General features: G+C 41.9%; 1 protein-coding gene across 3 annotated transcripts; it reads right to left on the bottom strand.

Moving 5' to 3' along the window:
• Positions 1-136: 136 nt before the first annotated feature.
• On the bottom strand, positions 137-17,829 carry TMEM9B (TMEM9 domain family member B). Of its 3 annotated transcripts, none has more exons than XM_043903770.1 (5): positions 17,811-17,829; positions 13,523-13,614; positions 8,379-8,487; positions 5,813-5,947; positions 137-1,426 (listed from the first exon to the last, which is right to left on the bottom strand). In XM_043903770.1, the coding sequence occupies exons 3-5, from the start codon at positions 8,460-8,462 to the stop codon at positions 1,271-1,273; spliced, it is 375 nt and encodes a 124-aa protein (XP_043759705.1). In that variant the 5' UTR covers positions 8,463-8,487; positions 13,523-13,614; positions 17,811-17,829; the 3' UTR covers positions 137-1,270. The 3 variants fall into 3 exon arrangements, with proteins under 3 accessions (XP_043759705.1, XP_043759695.1, XP_043759714.1); XM_043903760.1 differs by lacking the exon at positions 17,811-17,829 and adding an exon at positions 17,087-17,321; XM_043903779.1 differs by lacking the exons at positions 13,523-13,614; positions 17,811-17,829 and adding an exon at positions 17,087-17,223.
• Between the last annotated feature and the right edge of the window lie 2,120 nt (positions 17,830-19,949).

The raw sequence follows: 19,949 nt of genomic DNA, 5'->3' as shown, positions 1-19,949 counted from the left end.
ATAATTTAGTACCACTGTTTTTTGATTAGACTGTTTAAAACAAGTCTCTCATCAGGGTATAAGTCGTCTTTATATCTTCAAGTTCATCATACAGCAAAAGAGGGAGGAGAGAAAAGTTGGGATAGATACACTGGTAGATGTTTCAAAAATTATTTTTATTGTTACATTTCAAAGAGGACATAGGAAGAAGAAAGCCAGTTATCCAGTAACTGCTACACCTTTCAGAGGGAGGCAACCAGAACTCCAGTCCTAGTTCAAAGCTGCACACACCAGAATCCAAACAGCTGCCTCTCAACCTGACTGGAGGTGCTGACAAACATGTGTATGTCATCCATCCAGGGAGGCTTGGGTTTAAAAGAAACTTTCTTTATTGCAAGTGTCCAAGTCCTTAGGATTCATCCTTAAAGATACCAGAAGATGAGAAAGACCACACACCAAGACTATGTTCAGTCATTAAACTAGCCAGCAGCCAGTTTGTTCTAGGGCGCATTGCATCAGACATCACAGTACCTAAAGAAAATCTGCTTTTTGTGAAGGGCCACCGTGCATTTTCAGATCTAATTTACCATAAAGTGCAGCCACAGGCCAACCAGATGTCTAGATAATACAGTCAGTGCAAAAATTCAAATAGGTAAGTTGGGGCTTTGATGAGGCTCAGTTCAGTTCAGTCACTCAGTCGTGTCCGACTCTTTGCGAGCCCATGGACTGCAGCATGCCAGGCCTCCCTGTCCATCACCAACTCCCAGATGAGGCTGGCATACTGCAAAATATAAATGAATCTTGAAAATAAAAGGCAAAGTCTATCTCCAAAAGTTTGTTTAGTAAGGTGACTTGAGAAAAGTTATGTTAAGCACTTCCCACACATCCCTCCCCTCCTCTGCCAAAAACAAAAAATACCACACAAAAACCCTACCTGAAAATTATCTTGAAAACCAAGTCAAAACTGTGTGGTAAAAAAAGAGAGTGCTTTTTCCAGGTAAAGGACTTCAAGATAATTTACAGGCAGACATATGTTTATTAGTAAAAGTCACAAATAGGAAAAGATTTATTGGCTGACACTGTTTGAGGTGTGTGCTTTTAAAAAAATGCCTTGATTAATACGTTAATGAAAAAACAAAACAACAAGCGTGTTTTTGTTTCCAGTTTTGAATTTTCCAGAAAGAGTTGGCGAAATCAACAGGGCATTAAAACAAAACCCAGGAAAACTCAGTCAATCTTTTCCCCATTGTCTGCCTCATTTCTTTCTAGTCACCGTGAATTCAATTCCCAATTAGCTGAGGACAACATGACGGTCAAAGACAGATTTTCTCTGCTCTTGAACTTGAAGCTTCCAACGCTGCTGGGCATACTCGACCTTATTCAGCACGTTGGCTCGACTGCGGGAGCGGGCCAGCACATCATGGGCATTTGCAAAAGGCTGGTGATCCTGAAAGTGTAGGAATGGAGAACATCAGATAGCATGATCCATGTAAAACACACACGCACAATAGCAATCATCCAGGCACAGAGACTGGAGCAGCTGGACTGTTTAAACAGACCATCTAATTCAGCCAAGCATTCTTAGGCACTCAACACCAGAAGCAGGATGAACTCAACTACAGAAATAGGTGATTCAAATAAAACAAGCAATGAGGAGGTATTTGTGCAATGTTCCCATGAGTCACTATTTCCAAAGACATTTCCCTTAAGAAACAGGAACCAAGCTAAAGACAGTGGTCATTTATGTTAGAGAAGCCTTTCTTGATGAGCTGTGGAAAGAAAATCTATTTGCATGTTAACATCTACAAGTTACAGATAGAGAGTAGGGCTTTTTTTGCCTTGCTTTATTCAATACCATCCAGCTAATCTGTGACTGAGGAAAGACTTGTCTTTTTAATATCCTATCCTGACTCTCATATGTATTAGAATTGTTACTTGCCAGCTTGGGACCACATTCATCTGGGAGATGAGTTGACTGGATCCTAACTTGGTTGTTTTTTTTTTACTTACTTTTGTTTTATTATTTATTTGGCTATGCCGGGTCTTATTTGCAGCATGTGAGATCTTTAGTTACAGCATGTGGGATCTAATTCCCTGACCAGGGATTGAACTCAGATACCCTGCACTGGGAATACAGTCTTAGCCACTGGACCACCAGGATGTCCCATCTTGGGTGGTTTTAATTTCTTCTTATGCTCTCAACACATACACTTAAAAATTTTTCATTCTCTCCATCCCCTTCCCCAATCTGTAATGGACAGAGATACAGCTCAAGTGCTACAATTACCCTCGACTGCTAAGGACAGTAAAGGATTATTACTTCAGCATTTCTATTTGATAAAGTCTTGAATCTTCCATTGCTGAGCACCTAGTAGCTTCCATGTTAGCTGATGCCTGAGAAGAGAGACTATTGCAGGGTCACCCAGGTATCTGGGTAGAAAACCAACCTATCCTGGTCAAAATAAACCAATACCACTGATGTTTGTCGTCATTACACAGGAAACCACCATGCTAATCTATCTATGAACAAGATATAAACACAGCTGCCCAAATGACAAAAGGCATTCAGTACTAATTTATTGCTTTTGTTTGTTTTTCCCTTGATCTCTTTTTCCTGAACTTGAATAAGCAAAGCTTCTAAATGTTCCAACATAGGATATAAGTCACAAGTCAGTGCTCTTAAACTTGGCCTCTTGAAAAGAATATTGTTTGGCTTGTGCATGTTTGCCAAAGCTCTGTTATATACCCAGGGCAGGAGACGGCATGTCAATGGAAAGCTGTAGATAACTGCATAACTATATATATATATGTATACATATATATATATATATATAAAACTATATATAGAACTATATATAAACAGTGTTTTAACACCTGGTCTTCTTTTTATAGCAAGATATTTATATAATGTCAACATTTCAAAGACAGCAAAGAGTTTTCTATAAAGAATCTACCCCTGCCTTCTTTACCAAAATTGCTTCAACTTTTCACTTAATTTAGGGAATATCTTGTACAAACCCTATTCTTTTTTTTAACCTCATAAATGAAAATAATAAAAACAATTCCATAAAGTTCAAATGTTTCAAAGATGTAAGAAAAGAGGTTAGGAAAAAGGAAGACAGATTATTTTGTTGTTGGATTACTGTATTTCCCATGAAAAAGTAAACCAATCCAAGGTCATCTAATAAATAAGCACAAACACAAGTTTTAGCTCCCTTAACCTTGACCTGGTGTCACATCTTGTCAACATACGGAGTTTGTTCAGGGAGATTAAAATGGCACTATACGAACATAGCGCTTTAGTGAAGTTGTATATAAAACATTATTACCGTTGGTTTGTTTTGGCATAAACAGGACTGGGAAGAGGGATGTGCCTTACCAGCAGAGTGCTTCTCAATTTCATAGTCTTTTTATCTACTCTTCAAGGTAGGGGGAGAAACATCTTCTTAAGAAACAAATTAAAAGACTAAACAAACCAGTTAATCCTTTTGGTCTATTTTCTGTCTATCAGAACAAGATTAAACTAGCTGCTCCTGCTCATGTATGCCGGGAGAACTTACATAGAGATTTACCCTTTATATATATTTGCTCTTTTTATACCGGATAAAATTACATTAAATACAAAACATGTTTTAATGTAATGCTTTGATAATAGTAATGACGTGTCATGGATATATGATACAGTAAATATTGTGACAACTTGCAGTGAACTTCTTAACTATTTGTGCTCTCACTTGATCCAAAGTGCTCTACACCCAACAAACATGGAAAAAGATAAAACAGAAATTAACTGAGGATTTAACAAAAGCATGTTTAAAGGAACATAAAGAGTGGAGAACTCTCATCTTGGATTAGCAACAATTGTAGGAATTTTAATTCAACTTCTTATTGTACAGAGTTGTTATCATACATTCATTGCTCTATTTAGAAAACCTCTCTCTACCCAGAATCAGTTTAACAGATATCCAAAAGTCAGCCAGGCCTCTAAAGACAATGTTCTTATATGGTTGACATGTACATAGGATCAGTCCCTGGTGAACAAAATGGTTACTAAGCACAAGGCCCCATCAATCAAATGCCTTTCCTACATGTTTTCATCTACACATCTGTGTGTCCATTTATTTTATGTTCTCTGTGTTAAATTAATATTGAAAGTGACAGTGTTAGTCACTCAGTCATGTCTAACTCTTTGTGACTCCATGAACCATATACCCTGCCAGGCTCCTCTGTCCATGGAATTCTCCAGGCAAGAATACTGGAATGGGTTGCCAGTCCCTTCTCCAGGGGATCTTCCTGACCCAGGGATCAAACCTAGGTCTCCTGCACTGCAGACAGACTCTCTACCATCTGAGCCACCAGGGAAGCAATAACATTGTCTATTTCTAAAGTCAGGAACCTGATATTTAATGCTATAAGCAATGTATATAAGCCAGAGCTTTTATCTATGTGCCTATATGAAATGGTTTGTGTGGTCTTGGACACATAACATTTTTATATGTTAGTAGTTCTCACCTGAGGGTGATTTTGACCCCCAAGAACATCTGGCACCGTCTGTGAACATTTTTGATTGTCAGGATTGGGATAAGGGGTGATACTCATTTCTAGTGGGTAGAGGTCAGGGATGCCACTAGATATCATACAGTGAATACAACAATCATCTGACCCAAAATGTCAATGGGAAATGTCATATGTGAATGAAAATTATATGAGAACAGTATTTGAGACGCTAATGCTTCCTGACATGGAAAAGTTACTCATTATGTGTTGGTTGAATTAATAAAGGATGCAAGGGGAAAAGAGGCAAACAGAGGTGTTTCTATGAAAGTTCTTCACAAAACAAAAATGAAATCTTGCTCAAGTAAGTTGAGTATTCATAATTGATATTCATGAAACAAGCAGGCTCTGTTTGTCGTTATAACTTGAGCCATTCAGTTGGGATCTCTTTTCTCATCTTTTACCAACGGGCCCACAAGCTATTCCAGCGTAAAAGGACTTTTGACTGTGGTTGGCAAGGGTTCACTCCGGCTTTGGCTTTTGAAATTGATTCCTGAAACTCTACTAAATTTTATCCACTTGAAGAAACAGTTCAATAAGGTAATCCAAAATACAAGATAATTTCTAAAAAATATTATATATATAGATATATAATGATGAAATTGTGGAAAATTTGGAAACAAACCCAAATAATGATAAAGACATACTAAATAACAAATTATGGACTATGTCAATTTCTTAGTAGTTTTCAGTGATACAATATTAATTATATATACAAATCTGAATGTGTTTTAAAGATAGGAAGAGAATCAGGAGTGATGATTTTATTTTTCTCTAGAATTCAAGACCACAGATTATTTAAAGGAGGAGGAAAATAGGAAATACAAAACATCAGCAAGTTATCATACTGTTCTTCATTAAGTAAAGAATATCATGGTTTTCATGCTTCCCCCCACTAAAGCCTCTTTGCCTTTCAAAATATTTGGTGATGTTGACAGAAAAGGTGGTAGTTTAGGTTGGAGCCTGGGGAGAAAACTATCTCAGATGCTTTCCTCAACGTAAACCGGAAAAGGTGATGAAAACTGTGCCCCTGATACAGAAAGTAAAAACCTTGTACAGAGCACTCACCAAGGCTCATCTGTCTAAGCCACCATATTTACGGCTTTACAGGGCAATTTCCTCATAAAGAGACACACTAATACTAGACTTGTCTTTAGTTTCTCTGGTTGAGGATGTGCTCCAGCACATGGACATTTATATGGAACTACTCTTCACCTGCACCTTACATCAGATGACGGCAGAGACTGACTCTGAACAGTGAAGCGTGTTAAGAACTTACCCCAACATCATCATCGCTCTGAATCAACTGTGAGTGTCCAAACAGGCGTCTCTTCAGTATGGGCTCAACCAGAGTAAGATATACCATGTACAGAAGTAGAAGGCCCAAAATGGAGAGATAAATTATAATGGTAACCTAAGGGAAATTGAAAATAAGTTACATCTCTATTCAAGCCAAGAAATCAGAATTTTGTATAATAATACTAAAGCCATAGTCAAGACTGACCCATCTGTTAAGCACGCAGGATTTCTATACAAACCAGATTCCAACGTAAGAAACAAACTCAGCTCTTCACCAAAGTATTATTTATAGAAAAATAGGCAAGAAAGCATTTTTTTGTCTTTGGGGCCTTTTCACAAGTCTTCGAAATTCCATCTTCACCTACTACTAATCATTGTTACCACTGCTAGCAAAGCAGTTTTCCTTTTTCACCTGAATACAGTGTCCTGGATTCAACAGCACTGCAGTCAAGACTACTTTCCATTAGGAACCCTAACAGAAAATGTAATTTAGATGAATTTCAGCAGCATACTGTTTTAGATCAATTCAGACATACAAAAATACATTTTAGGCACAAGATTTTCTTGAGATCTTAATTTGTGTGGTGTTAAGCAGTAGAGTGTGACACCTCCCACTAGAACGGCTCCAGTTAAAGACAGACAATACCAAATGTTAGTGAGGGTGTACAGAAACTGAACCCTCATACATTGCTGGTTAAGAATGTAAAACGGTATAGCTGTTTTAGAATACAATCTGGCAGACTCTTTTTTTTTTTTTTTCCTGGCAGACTCTTAAAAAGTTAAATATAAACTTACCTCTTTTAGGAATCTACCTGAGCGAAAGGAAAACATATATCCAAAGCACATACACTGATATTCATAACAGCATGATTCCTAAGAATAAAAATCTGGAAATAATCCAAATGTCCATCAACTGATGGATGGAAAAAGAAAATGTGGTATATTTATGTAGCAGAATGCTATTCAGTAATAAGAAGTAATTAAGTACTGATACATGCTATAGCATGAATAAACCTCAAAAACATTATGCTGTGTGAAAGAAACCAGTCGTAGAAAAGCACACATTTTCTGATTCTATTTATATGAAATGTCCAGATCTAGACATACAAAGCAGAACAGTGATTATCCAGGGCTGGGGGTGGGCTTCTCTGGTGGCTCAGACGGTAAAGAATCAGCCAGCAATACAAGAGACCCAGGTTGAATCCTTAGGTTGGGAAGATCCCCTGGAGAAGGGAACCTGCTCCAGTATTCCTGCCTAGAGAATCACGTGGACAGAGGAGCCTGGCAAGCTACAGTCCACAGAGACGCAGAGTCAGACACAACTGAGGGACCAACACTTTCACTTCAATTTCAGGGCTGGAGGTAGGCATGGGATCAGTGATAAATGGGCATCAGGGATCTTTTGTGGGTAATGGGGATGTTCTAAAACTGGATTTTAAAAAATGGTTTTAAATTTGCTAAAATTTATAAAACTGTACACTTAGTATGAGTGACATTTGGGGATGCAAATTATACATTAAAATTTTGTTAAAAAATAAAAAAGTTTATGATGATTTCTCGACAGGACGGCATCCTGCTGGAGTAGAAGCTCTCTGGCATGGTCAACCACAACAGGAATGTTGTAATTGGTACAGCTGGCCATTCCAGACTCCCTTGAAGCCTTTTTTGGGGGAACAGAAATGGGAAACCCCATATAAAAATTGGGAAAAAGAACTACTAGCTACCATAATAAAGTAATTGAACTCATTAGAGGTCCAAACTGTGATGAAAGTGATCTACATTCCACTTCCTATAAAAGATAAAGAAAGAAAATCTTAAAATCCAGCAGTGATGTTTCCAGGATAGTGTAGTCACTAAATATATAACTTTTTCTAAGAGTTGAGAGGGCAGGAAGAAGGTCTAATTATGCTGCTTTCTCACTAATCTTTGGCATTCGTGGACCAAGGAGAAGCTGGAATGTCTTTCTGGGAAATGCTTATTACACACAGGCCTGCTTCGTGCCATTTCACATGTCACACCCATCTAAGGTGTCCAAATTCATCTACAAAGCATCTCAATGAGGCAGGTGGAGAGTAGGCTTGTTACTCCTTTCAGAGTGGGGGCTGGGGATAAGGAAGAAGTAGGTAAGAGGGTATTGGAGAAGAGGATGGAAGAGCAATAGTTCAGGTAACTAAATAGAATTCCAATGTCCAGCATTTTCTTTCCTGTTTCAGTTCAGTTCAGTTCAGTTGCTCAGTCGTGTCCGACTCTTTGCGACCCCATGAATCGCAGCACGCCAGGCCTCCCTGTCCATCACCAACTCCCGGAGTTTACTCAAATTTATGTTCATTTGTGTTCATTTATGTTCACTGGTGATGCCATCCAACCATCTCATCCTCTGTCGTCCCCTTCTCCTCCTGCCTCCAATCCCTCCCAGCATCAATGTCTTTTCCAATGAGTCAACTCTTCGCATGAGGTGGCCAAAGTATTGGAGTTTCAGCTTCAGTTTAGATACCATCAAAAACTGTTTCAGAAGCAGAAAAGATGGATTTTTTTTCTTTTCTTACCTTGATCGTAACAGAACTTCTTTCTTCATATTTGCATTCACAGCGAAGACAGTATGCTTCTACGTCAGGCCCCCGCACAGGCATGGGATCCACAACATGAAGGCAATCACTGAAAAAAACAAAGATAAAATACTGTCTAAACCTAGCTGGATTTTCTGCTTACACTGATCAAACCTTTCCTGAAATCCAGAATAATCACTGAGCTTACCCAATGAAGTAACATAAGGAACAAATAATCAGTAAGGGAAGTGAAATCATTTCCTCTCAATATTAGCAATTTGGTAAGATCTAACAGTCTAAGATGGAGAAGGAAATGGCAACCCACTCCAGTATTCTTGCCTGGAGAATGCCATGGACAGAGAAGCCTGGCGGGCTTTATTAGACACAACAGTCTAATAAACCGTTCAGTTCAGTTGCTCAGTCGTGTCTGACTCTTTGCAACCCCATGGACTGCAGCACAGCAGGCCTCCCTGTCCATCACCAACTCCCAGAGTTTACTCAAACCCATGTTCATTGAGTCGGTGGTGCCGTCCAACCATCTCATCCTCTGTCGTCCCCTTCTCCTCCCGCCTTCAATCTTTCCCAGCATCAGGGTCTTCTCAAATGTCAGTTCTTCACAACAGGTGGCCAAAGTATTGGAGTTTCAGCTTCAACATCAGTCCTTCCAATAAATATTCAGGACTGATTTCCTTTAGAATGAACTGGTTGGATCTCCTTGCAGTCCAAGGGACTCTCAAGAGTCTTCTCCAACATCACAGTTCAAAAGCATCAATTCTTTGATGCTCAGCTTTCTTTATAGTCCAACTCTCACATCCATACATGACTCCTGGAAAAACCAAAGCTTTGACTAGATGGACCTTTGTTGGCAAAGTAATGTCTCTGCTTTTTAATATGCTGTCTAAGTTGGTCATAACTTTTCTTCCAAGGAGCAAGCGTCTTTTAATTTCATGGCTGCAGTCACCATCTGCAGTGATTTTGGAGCCCCCCCAAAATAAAGTCTGTCACCATTTGCATTGTTCCCCCATCTATTTGCCATGAAGTGATGGGACCAGATGCCATGAACTTAGTTTTCTGAATGTTGGGTTTTAAGCCAACTTTTTCACTCTCCTCTTTCACTTTCATCAAGAGGCTCTTTAGCAAAGCAGAGAGGGTCTTCTTTGCTTTCTGCCATAAGGGTGGTATCATCTGCATATCTGAGGTTATTGATATTTCCCCTGGCAATCTTGATTCCAGCTTGTGCTTCATCCAGCCTGACATTTTGCACGATGTACTCTGCATAGAAGTTAAACAAGCAGGGTGACAATATACAGCCTTGACATACTCCTTTACCGATTTGGAACTGTTGTTCCATGTCCAGTTCTAACTGTTGCTTCCTGATCTGCACACAGATTTCTCAGGAGGCAGGTCAGGTGGTCTGGTATTCTCATCTCTTGCAGAATTTTCCACAGTTTGTTGTGATCCACACAGTCAAAGGCTTTGGCATAGTCAATAAAGCAGAAGTAGATGTTTTTTTGGAACTCTTTTGCTTTTTCAATGATCCAACCGTAAAGATACATATGCAGCAGCTATTTTTCAAAAGTGCTATTCATAGTTTAAAAAATGCCCCTAAAAATCTCAAATGAGACTGAAAGCTACTTAGCAGATCAAGTCATATTTAGACTGTTCATTTAGCAAGTAAAACTGCTAAACTGATTTAAGGTGATCTGGGGCATTATTCAAACACAATTACCTCTTTTACTAATCAACTAACATTATCTGAACTGCCACATGTAGTATATGAATGGCTAATCACACCTAACAGATGGTAAATTATGAAACTCTGAAAACCGAACACCAGAGTAAGAAACAACTACTTTTTTTAAGGAGTCTATTTAAAAAACATGGAGAAGTAGGTTTAGGACAACAAAAATATTTAAAAATGAAAACATTACCTGGCAATAGCACATAAGTCATAATAAAAGGCTGAATGTTTTTGTTGTTGGATGTTGTTTATTTTCTCCCCATTTGCCATTTATTTATGGCTTATGAAAAAGCAATTCTACTCAAAAAAATCTTATTTTCTAGAAGTCTGTCAATTCTAGGAAATAATTAAATTCTTACTCTCCACAGCTATTAAGAGCCCACTACTCTGATCCCCTTCAGCAAAGGTAGGCGAAGCTCTCCTGTCCTGCCGCCCCTCTCGTCACCTGTCCCTTAGGCACTTCTGGCTGCCTTAAGAACTCTTCCACAGCATCCTGTCTCATCCAGGCATCCTGTCTGTCTCACTCTACCCACCTTCTTGGCAGCACCCAATGCGCCAGGGTGATTCTTTCCTTTTGCCCTATCAGAACATACTTTTTTGTGTTCTGTTCCCTGTGAACTGTGGTAGAACAAAGAAAACCCAAAACGGCATAAGTGATCAAAGTTCCGTCAGTTTGCCTTAACAGGTAATTTAATTTTAACAAAGGTAATGACGAAAAAGTAAGTCTCAACTGGCAGAATTTCAAACAAGAGTAAGGTCCCAAACTTACACCATACAAGTGTGTGGTATCTGTTCCAAATGTCTTATGGCTCTCTGAAGACCAGGGGTGTATCCAGCTGGATGCAGGCATAAAATAGATAAAGGAAGCTAAATCCCACTGCAGGGGTATCTAGCTCATAACCATGGAGGGCATGTAGCCCAGAACTCTCAGAGAGCTCACCTGCTGCATGAGGTCAGACTAAATGAATAGCTAAAAAGGATTGGAATAAAAGGCCTCCTCGGACAGTTGTATTTCTGTCTTGCTTTAAATGATTTAAGGTGACCTGGACTATTATTCAAATATGAGATTAATTCTTTCATGAATTAACCAACAACATCTAAACTGTCACAGCGTGGTATATGAATAGCTAATCACACCTAACAGTTCCCTCCCACCTCACCCCACCCATATTTCTCTGAACCTCAGGAAAATGAGATTTCTCTCCTACTTAGTTTCCTAGATCAGCTTCAGAAACCTTAGTCACAATCTTTGGAAGTACAAATACAGTTAATAACAAAGAGATTCTGAGTGCTGTGCAGGATGGGAGAGGAAACAGGAAGTTTGGGTCTGGCCAGTCACTGTAAATACAGAACCCAAATACAGAACTCAGCCACTTTAGGAACTAGGCAACACCTCCCCCTAGTGCCAAAATGATTCATATACATTATCAGCTTCGAATCACACCCCGATACAAACCAGAGAACTCAGACTTTTCTTAAGCTACACGATATAGGTCAATGAAGAATTAAAGCTGACAACAGGACAAAATGGAGGCCAGGAGGTAAATATATATATTTGATATATATATATAGGTATGTTTACCAGGAAGTAAATACATTACATTTACCAGGAGGTAAATACTGGTATTCCCTGGTGGCTCAGTGGTAAATCTAACTGCTTGCAATGCAGGAGACCTGGGTTTGATCCCTGGATTGGGAAGATCCCCTGGAGAAGGGAATGGTGACCCCCTCCAGTATTCTTGCCTGGAGAATTCCATGGACAGAGGAGCCTGGCAGGCTACATTCCATGGGGTCGCAGAGTCAGGCATGACTGAGCTATTAACACTTTCACTTATATATATGTGTATATATATAGTGTCAGATAAGATATCCATATATCTATATATATATATACACACACACATACATACACATACATATAGAGCCAGATAAAATACTGGAAGCCTTGGAAGACTATAACATCTTGATTAGTCATAACTTGCCTACCCTTCTAAAGCCAGTTAAAAACTTTCAGTGACATCTGTGAACCTATCCAGAGTAAAAGGCTAAGCTGCAGACAGGAAGCAAAAGTGAGAAGGAAGAAAAATTCCAAAGCAAGCCTTGTTTTCAGCTGTTTATTTTCAAAGCTCCCTATTTTCACCAGTAACCAGGGATAAATGACATATGGCTCTCTGTGAACCTGGAGTAAAAAAAGTCCATGAAAAGATTAGAGCTAAACACTTGAACAGTGAGTTCATTTGCCACTCAAATAACAAGCATCATACTCTATTACTGATAATAAAGTACACTGATTATAAGTGCTCGATACATTTGGGAAATTTACAGGAGTAACTTATTTGAATTTTCTTTTCATATAAAATAACTTGTGGATATAAAACCTAAAAGAATAGTCATATCACGGTGTAATACAAGACAATTTAAAGTGGAACACAAAAGTTCTCAAGAACACACTTACCAAATGTCAGATTAAATTTAAACGGGAACTTAGGGACTGAACTTCATGGGAAGAATAGACAATGGTATCAAAAAAGCTAAACATGCTCAAAGTCTGCATTTTCTTATTCAAAGTCAGCTTGGAATAGTGTAACCAAATAAGTTTAATTCTGCTTTCAAACTTTTAGGTCTATTTCACTGTGAAATCAGGTACATGTTACAGTATGGTAACATCTGGAGCTATTTTTCTTCTGTGCCTATCCTGTCAATCTTCCATTGCAAACCATAAAATGTCCCAGTCCAGGATAAGGAGCCCACCTATCCTTAAATGACTGCTTACCAATCATTTTATGGCACCTGTAGACAAAGCTATCATTTGTAAGGTTCACTGAGGTAAACACAGAAGACTGCTGGTGACAAGCCAGTCAGGGTCCCAGTCATTGCCAGATTATATACCAAGGGCTGAAAGGGTCGATGACTTGGCATACCTATAACCTACTGGCCCACCAACTGGTAAACTCTGATACCTATGGCTCATTCCCACTCCTTCCTGAGCCTTCTGACACTTTTAAACACAGTCTCCTATATCTGACAATATAGCATCAAAACCCACAAGTTGTAAAAATTATAACTCAGATAAATGAGGCTTGCTTACCTTCAGCTGAGAAGCAAGAAGGGCCTAAATTTAAGGGCACACAGAAGGGTAGCTATGGGGCGTTCAGATGCCACAAACTCAGCCCCACCCCAATGTAAAACCCTGCCTGCCTGGGGCTTTTGGCTACATTCCTTTAGACTTACTTGATGCACTCGGGGTCTTACTCTCACTTTTTCAAATGGAAATGGAATTCAACACTTTTGCTTAAAAATAAATACTTACAAAGAAAACAACACATTGGATGAATATCCAGGGCTAACAGTGACAACCAAAGAAAGAAATGTGACAGGTAATTCAGTAACATGGAATACTTACCAGTCTTTTTGGGATATGTTCTTATTATAAATATGCCCAGAATTATCTTTATAGGGAGGACAGATACATTTACATCGGACATCCTCAGAATTCTGTAACCAAAACAGAAACTTAGTATAGCTTGTTGACAGCTTATCATCAATATTTTTAGAAACTGCAACTTACACATTTTGTTAAGCATCCCCTGCCAAGTATTCTAAAACTCTTCATTTAAATTTTGTAATAACTTTAAGAGATACAAGTTTTTTAAAAAAAAAACCATTGGTAATGCTCATGAATAATTATATAATACATAAAATTATTTTGAAATAACACCTAGTACCTGTGGTTTATTAATCACATTTTCAGTCACGTGACAAAATTGTGCTAATGTTATCACCATCTATCTGCCAGTAGGAAGACACAGTAGACTACCGCTGTGCCTGCAAATAAGAATGTTGATTACCAAAGGATTAGGAAATATCAAACTAAAAATTGCAAAACAAGTCACAATTCTACCCATCATCCTTCCAACCCTTTGGTATAAAGGCACTGATATGGCTAAAGTGAGTTGGGCCAGAGTCCTAAAGAAGGGATGAAGTTTTAGAGGCACTCAGCTACAAAAAAAAAAAAAGGAAGTACATAAAGGAAGTAGCTTCAATATAGCTGAGATCAGTTTGGCATACTCTTCCCAGGAAACTTTGCTTCTAATCCCTGGGAGACAGAGAGGACAACTACTGAAAAAGCAAGTTTGAAGAAGTGAAGAAGAGGTGACTAAATTTATGAATAGAGGGAGTAGGAGATGCTTTCTCAGCGAAGGGGAATCTAATTTCAGAAGGAAGGCAGTGGCTCATTAGTCTCCAGAGGACCGAGCCCAGAACTCCTATATATAGTGGTATGTCTGGCAGAGTTGTTGATAAGTCGTTTACTCATTCAGCAGTTACTTACTGAGCATTTGTCCTGTGCCAGAATTTGTGCAAAAGGAGCTGGATTCAGATAAGTCTAAGACATAGTTCCTGCCCGCAATTAGGACACACCCAAGTAAAGAAGACTGACAAATACACGGTTACAGTAATAAACCACTTAAAGTGATGACAGATATGCAGGAGGTGCCATCAGTGTTTTGAAAATCAGGAGACTTGCTGCTGTCCCTGTTTCTGAAGGGAACTGGGGAAGATTTCAAAAAGAAACCTTGACATAAACAACAAGGACCTGCTATAATAACCTATAATGGAAACAAACCTGAGTTATTTTGCTGTACACTTGAAACTAACACAGCATTATAAATTAACTATATTTCAATAAAAAAAAAAGAATCCCTGACCAAACCTCCCCATCTATATGCTTGTCACTCATCTTTCTTAACTCCTGTATTTAAAGGTATTATAGAGGAAAGCTCCAATTTAAAAAATGCAAATATCATTGTTTTCCCATCATATTAATGTGAATGCCTTCTGTTTCCTCCAGTAATGAGCTAGCTCATCAAGGAGGAAGCACAGGGCAGGTCTGGAGGGTATGGCCATGAGGGGACTAGAGAGTGGCATGAAGATGAAGTAGGAAATAGATGGGTTCCAGGTTGGAAATTTACTATTAGTCACCTCCTCAGATGGTGACTGCAGCCACAAAATTAAAAGACGCTTGCTCCCTGGAAGAAAAGCTATGACAAACCTAGATAGTGTATTAAAAAGCAGAGACATTACTTTGCTGACAAAGGTCTGTCTAGTCAAAGCTATGGTTTCTCCAGTAGTCATGTATGGGTGTGAGAGTTGGACCATAAAGAAGGCTGAATGCCGAAGAATTGATGCTTATGAACTGTGGTGTTGGAGAACTCTTGAGAGTCCCTTGGACTGTAAGGAGATCAAACTAGTCAATCCTAAAGGAAATAAATCCTGAATATTCATTGGAAAGACTGATGCTGAAGCTGAAGCTCTAATACTTTGGCCACCTGATGCAAAGAACTGACTCATTAGAAAAGACCCTGGTGCTGGGAAAGATTGAATGCAGGAAGTGAAGGGGAGGACAGAGGATGAGATGGTTGGATGGCATCACTGACTCAATGAATATGAGTTTGAGTAAGCTCCAAGGGATGGTGAAGGACAGGGAAGCCTGGTGTGCAGTAGTCCATGAGGTGGCAAAGTCAGACATGACTGAGCGACTCAACAACAACCATCTTCTTTGCATTTTTTGAGATAAGATACAGGTAGGCTCCAGTTGAGGAATTTACAGCCAACAAAAACAGGGTAAATAGCCAGTCTTTGTCTCTTACTGAAGGGAATAATCATGGCAAGGACAAAGTAAGGAAAAAATCCTGTCTGATAAGGGAGATACTACACATGCACACAAAGGCTCCTTGGAATCAAAAGTCAGAGGATAATTCCAGGTCACAATCAGTCTTGCTCCTCCAAGAAGCCTTCACTTTTAGATCCATCTTGGCTATGCGTGCACAACCCAGGGGAGGGTCCTGAGACAAATTAACTGGGGGTGGGGGTTGGGGTGGGACGACAAAGCAAGGTGACTGGCCTGAGGGAAGAGGAAGACCCGGAAAACTGCCCCTTTACAAAGGATTTAAACTTCCCAAAAGCCCAATTCTCTCTGAGCTTACCCATGAGCCTTTCCACATGTACTTTAATAAACTTCTTAGTTTACTCTTTACTTTCTGCCTCCTTGCCTGCATTCGTTCTTGAGTAGGCAGGTAATACTAGGGATCCTAGCCGCAACTGTTGGCTCCTGTGGTCCAGTGGTTAGGGCTCCCCGTCTGGGAAACTAAGATCTGGCTTCCAGCTACCGCTGGCAGCTGCTTGCTGCAAGCCTGCCTCTTACTGCTATGCGCGTCAGAAATCAAGGGGATGAGAAGGGCCAAGAAATGGAGCAGGGGAGAAGGCCACAACTTCACCTCGCCTATGGTTTGGATCCTCCCTTACCCACTAAATTATCAAGAAAAGAAGGCAACAAATGGGCTAGGAGATCCTGGAGGGAGTGAGGTGAGGATATGAGGCTGGTGAGAGACTCTGTAGGTCCTTTCTGTGGGGAGGAAGGCTGCCAGGAGAGGCAAGTTCCCACAGTGGGAAGGGACTCTGTTCAGGGTTGAGTTGAGAGGAGTTAGTTCCTAACAGGTAAGACACCTGTGAGCTGGGGGCTTCCCATGCGGGCTTGGGGGATTTTGGAGGGTGGTCCGTGAGGCTGGTGAAGGGTGACTGTAGACTGTCAGAGCTTAAGTGTAAAGCTCAAGTTAAAAGCTCTCAGAGTTGGAAAGGCTGTAAAGTTGGAGGTGGGTCCTGTCGGGGCTGGGAAGGGAAATTTAAGGAGCCGGACATGCTGTCCGGGCCCCGTCTGGATCAGGTGGGGCGGGGTGGGGTGTCAGCGCCGGGGGTGGGAGGGGGTGGGTGCGGGCGCTGTCCACTGTCACGGCTGGAGGGCGGGAGTGCCATCCGGCTGTCCGGAGGGTTTCGGGCGGGGGTCTGCCAGGGCTGTGACGCTAGGGATCGGGCTGGCAGGGCTGGCAGAGGACTGGGGTGGGGCTCAGGTGGACAAGGCCAGAGGCAGCGGAGGCGCGCCGGTCTGAAGCGAAGGCTGGGCGGGACTCACCTTGGCGGCGTCTGACAGCTGCACCAGCAGCAGCACCGACAGCGCCAGGCAGGACAGGCTGAGCATGGAGGCGAGACGAAGGAGGCCGGCCCACAGGGTCGCCATCGCGGCCAGGCCCAGCAGTCGCCACAGCCGGAGCCCCCGAGACCAGCTCCCGGCCGGGCTCCGGCTCGGGCTCGGGCTCCTCCGTCCGCACTTCCGTCTGGGCCCTCGCGTCACGGGCCGCGCCGGGTCAGCTACAAACAGCACTCGCCCCGGAAACGGTTCCCGGTGCGGAGGCCGGGAGGCTGCGCCGTGCCCTAGAAGCTTAGGCGGCCTCTCCCGGGCACAACCTACGCTCGGCGGAGCTTCGAGGCGCTAGGATATCTTTCACCGCACAGAGCAGCCGGGCCGCGGACCGCCAGTGAGCTGGGAGGTCCTCCCATCCAGGGAGAACCCCCTCTCCCGCCCACCCCCCGCAGAACGCCCGGATGTCAGATCCCCAACAAGCCCGCGGTTCACCGGAGCGACCCCTGCGAGGCCGGAGCCGTTCGTTGCCAGCCTTAGGAGGACCGAGTGAGCCCCAGCCTCAGGAATTGCTGAGAGGCGGCTCGTCCCGGCCGGCGCAGGCGGGGTGGGTGCTAAGCTTGGGAACAGGTATGATACTGACCGAGCCATCCCTTCCCCGGAAGCCCACCCGCAGTTAGAGGGTCGAGGGGGTCCTCTCCGGCACTTTGATACTGACCTGCGGCCCACTCGCCTCCCGGAAACCGTTCCCGGGGAGGCTGCTAACAGTCTGTGAGCTGCCTTCGTGGGTGTGGCCTCCGTTTGGGGCTCCTCGCTGCCCTTCCGCTGGGAGCTGACTGCTTAGGCCCGGCCTGCCGCCAGCAACTGGGCCACAGCAGAGGGGCTGGGCCGGGCCAGGCCAGGCTCCGGAAGGTGTGGAGTTGGCGAAAGAATCCCCCTAGTAGCCGCCTCCGCCCAAGATTTCAGAAGATGGGGGATCACGGTGCTACAATCCTGTTCAGGGCGGCTGGCTCCTAATTCAAAACTAGGGGACCGCTGACGATCTTTCCTAGAGCGGGTCATCCTGAAGGATAACTTGGGAGAACCCTGGAGATGGTACAGTTCAGTTCAGTTCAGTCGCTCAGTCGTGTCCGACTCTTTGCGACCCCATGAATCGCAGCACGCCAGGCCTCCCTGTCCATCACCAACTCCGGGGGTCTACCCAAACCCATGTCCGTGCAGTCGGTGATGTCATCCAGCTATCTCATCCTCTGTCGTCCCCTTCTCCTCCTGCCCCCAATCCTTCCCAGCATTAGGGTCTTTTCCAATGAGTCAACTCTTCAGTCTCTCCAATTAAAATATTTTTCAGTTAGTAGTGGAAAGGGCATAGTGGAAAGAATGCCGGGGCTCATCATAGCCTCTGCGGAGTTTTTGAAACATCTTGGTCCAAACACTTCCTTTTTCTGGGCTTAATATTAGGAGATTGAACTCTTATCTGTGGGTTTCAAATTTTGCTTTCTCTAAGCAAATTTGCTTTCTCTAAGCAAAACTTAAAAGTGGTCTTTTCCTAGTTTGTGGAAATGTTTTAATAGATTGAATGTTTTGGGTATTTTTCTCACATGTGATTCTTGTTGCTGCTAGACCAACACAAGAAGCTGTCTGATATTATGCCAAGTATTTTTAGACCCTTTCAGTCCCAAATGGCAAGTGGTGCCCAGTCTCAACCAGAACCAGAATGGCAGGACTAGATGACCTTTCACCAAGGCCCCTCCAGGCTGCCCTGTCACTTTCCTTAATTGTCAGATTTTCTTAGTGGGTATCCTACTGGCCAGTGTCAAATGTGTCTGACTGTGATGCACTTGTGGATTCGTGATTGCTAAAAGCTGTCTCATCAGCAAGTTTGGGATCAGTTTAGGGTTAGCTGTCTAGGTCTGGCATCTGAAGGAGTGCTTTTACTCTTTGGTTGAAACCTCAGAGGCCTTCCCTTTCTTCAGATTTGTTCTCAGGGCTCTGATTGGGGGCACAGAGATCTAGAGGAATACATAGTAGTACCTCAGCAAGTACGCTCTCTGACTTTGTAGCCACTAGCCCCAGGTAGCGACTGAGCACTTGAAGTGTGACTGACTGGAATTGGCATACGCTATAAGTGTAAAAATGTACTGAATTTCAAAGACTTAACATAAAAAACATATTAAAATATCTCATGTTAACCGTAAACTCAATGTTTTTATATTAAGGTTGAAATATTTTGGATTCATTCGGTTAAATAAAACATTAAAACAATTTCACTTTTTATTTTTACTTCTTAAATGTAGCTACTAGGAAATTTAATGTTTATATTAGACATACCTGTTCTAGAATGTAAGATGTGGCTGCCCAGAGTAGAGTGTGACTGTAAGATGATTGGTTGCCTGGCTAGAGTCTGAATGAAGACTCAGACCTGGGTAAGGAGAAGGGGGACAGTTTAACTGGCACAGCTAGAGCCAAGGATTGTAGGGCGGGGGGGGGGGGGGGGGGGGGAGGGTATATGTCACTAAACAATATAATTCCAGGTGCTACAATGGAAGTGGAGGAGTTGGTTCTTGTTCTACCCTGCTCATACCTAGATAGCTCCTACTTTCCCCTTAGGTCAGAGGTCTTCTCAACTAGAAAACCTTCCTTGACTTACATGCATTTCCATCTGTATTTGTGTAGATCTATTTCCTAACCTAATCCGTTACAAAAAATTATGTTTTCATATCTGCCTCTGAACTCCCAACCTCCACCCAAACTTGGCAGAGTCTTTGAGGGCAAGGGTTTTTATTATCTTTGTACCTGGAGACTGGGATAGAGTAAAAACCAATAAATGTTTGTGGGGACCTGGAAAAGGAAAAAGGAA

This window comes from Cervus elaphus, chromosome 1, assembly GCF_910594005.1.
Source record: "Cervus elaphus chromosome 1, mCerEla1.1, whole genome shotgun sequence".
In the NCBI taxonomy this organism is placed as follows: domain Eukaryota; kingdom Metazoa; phylum Chordata; class Mammalia; order Artiodactyla; family Cervidae; genus Cervus; species Cervus elaphus.
Note: the sequence above shows the minus strand (reverse complement) of the source record. Positions and strands in the feature narration are given on the sequence as shown.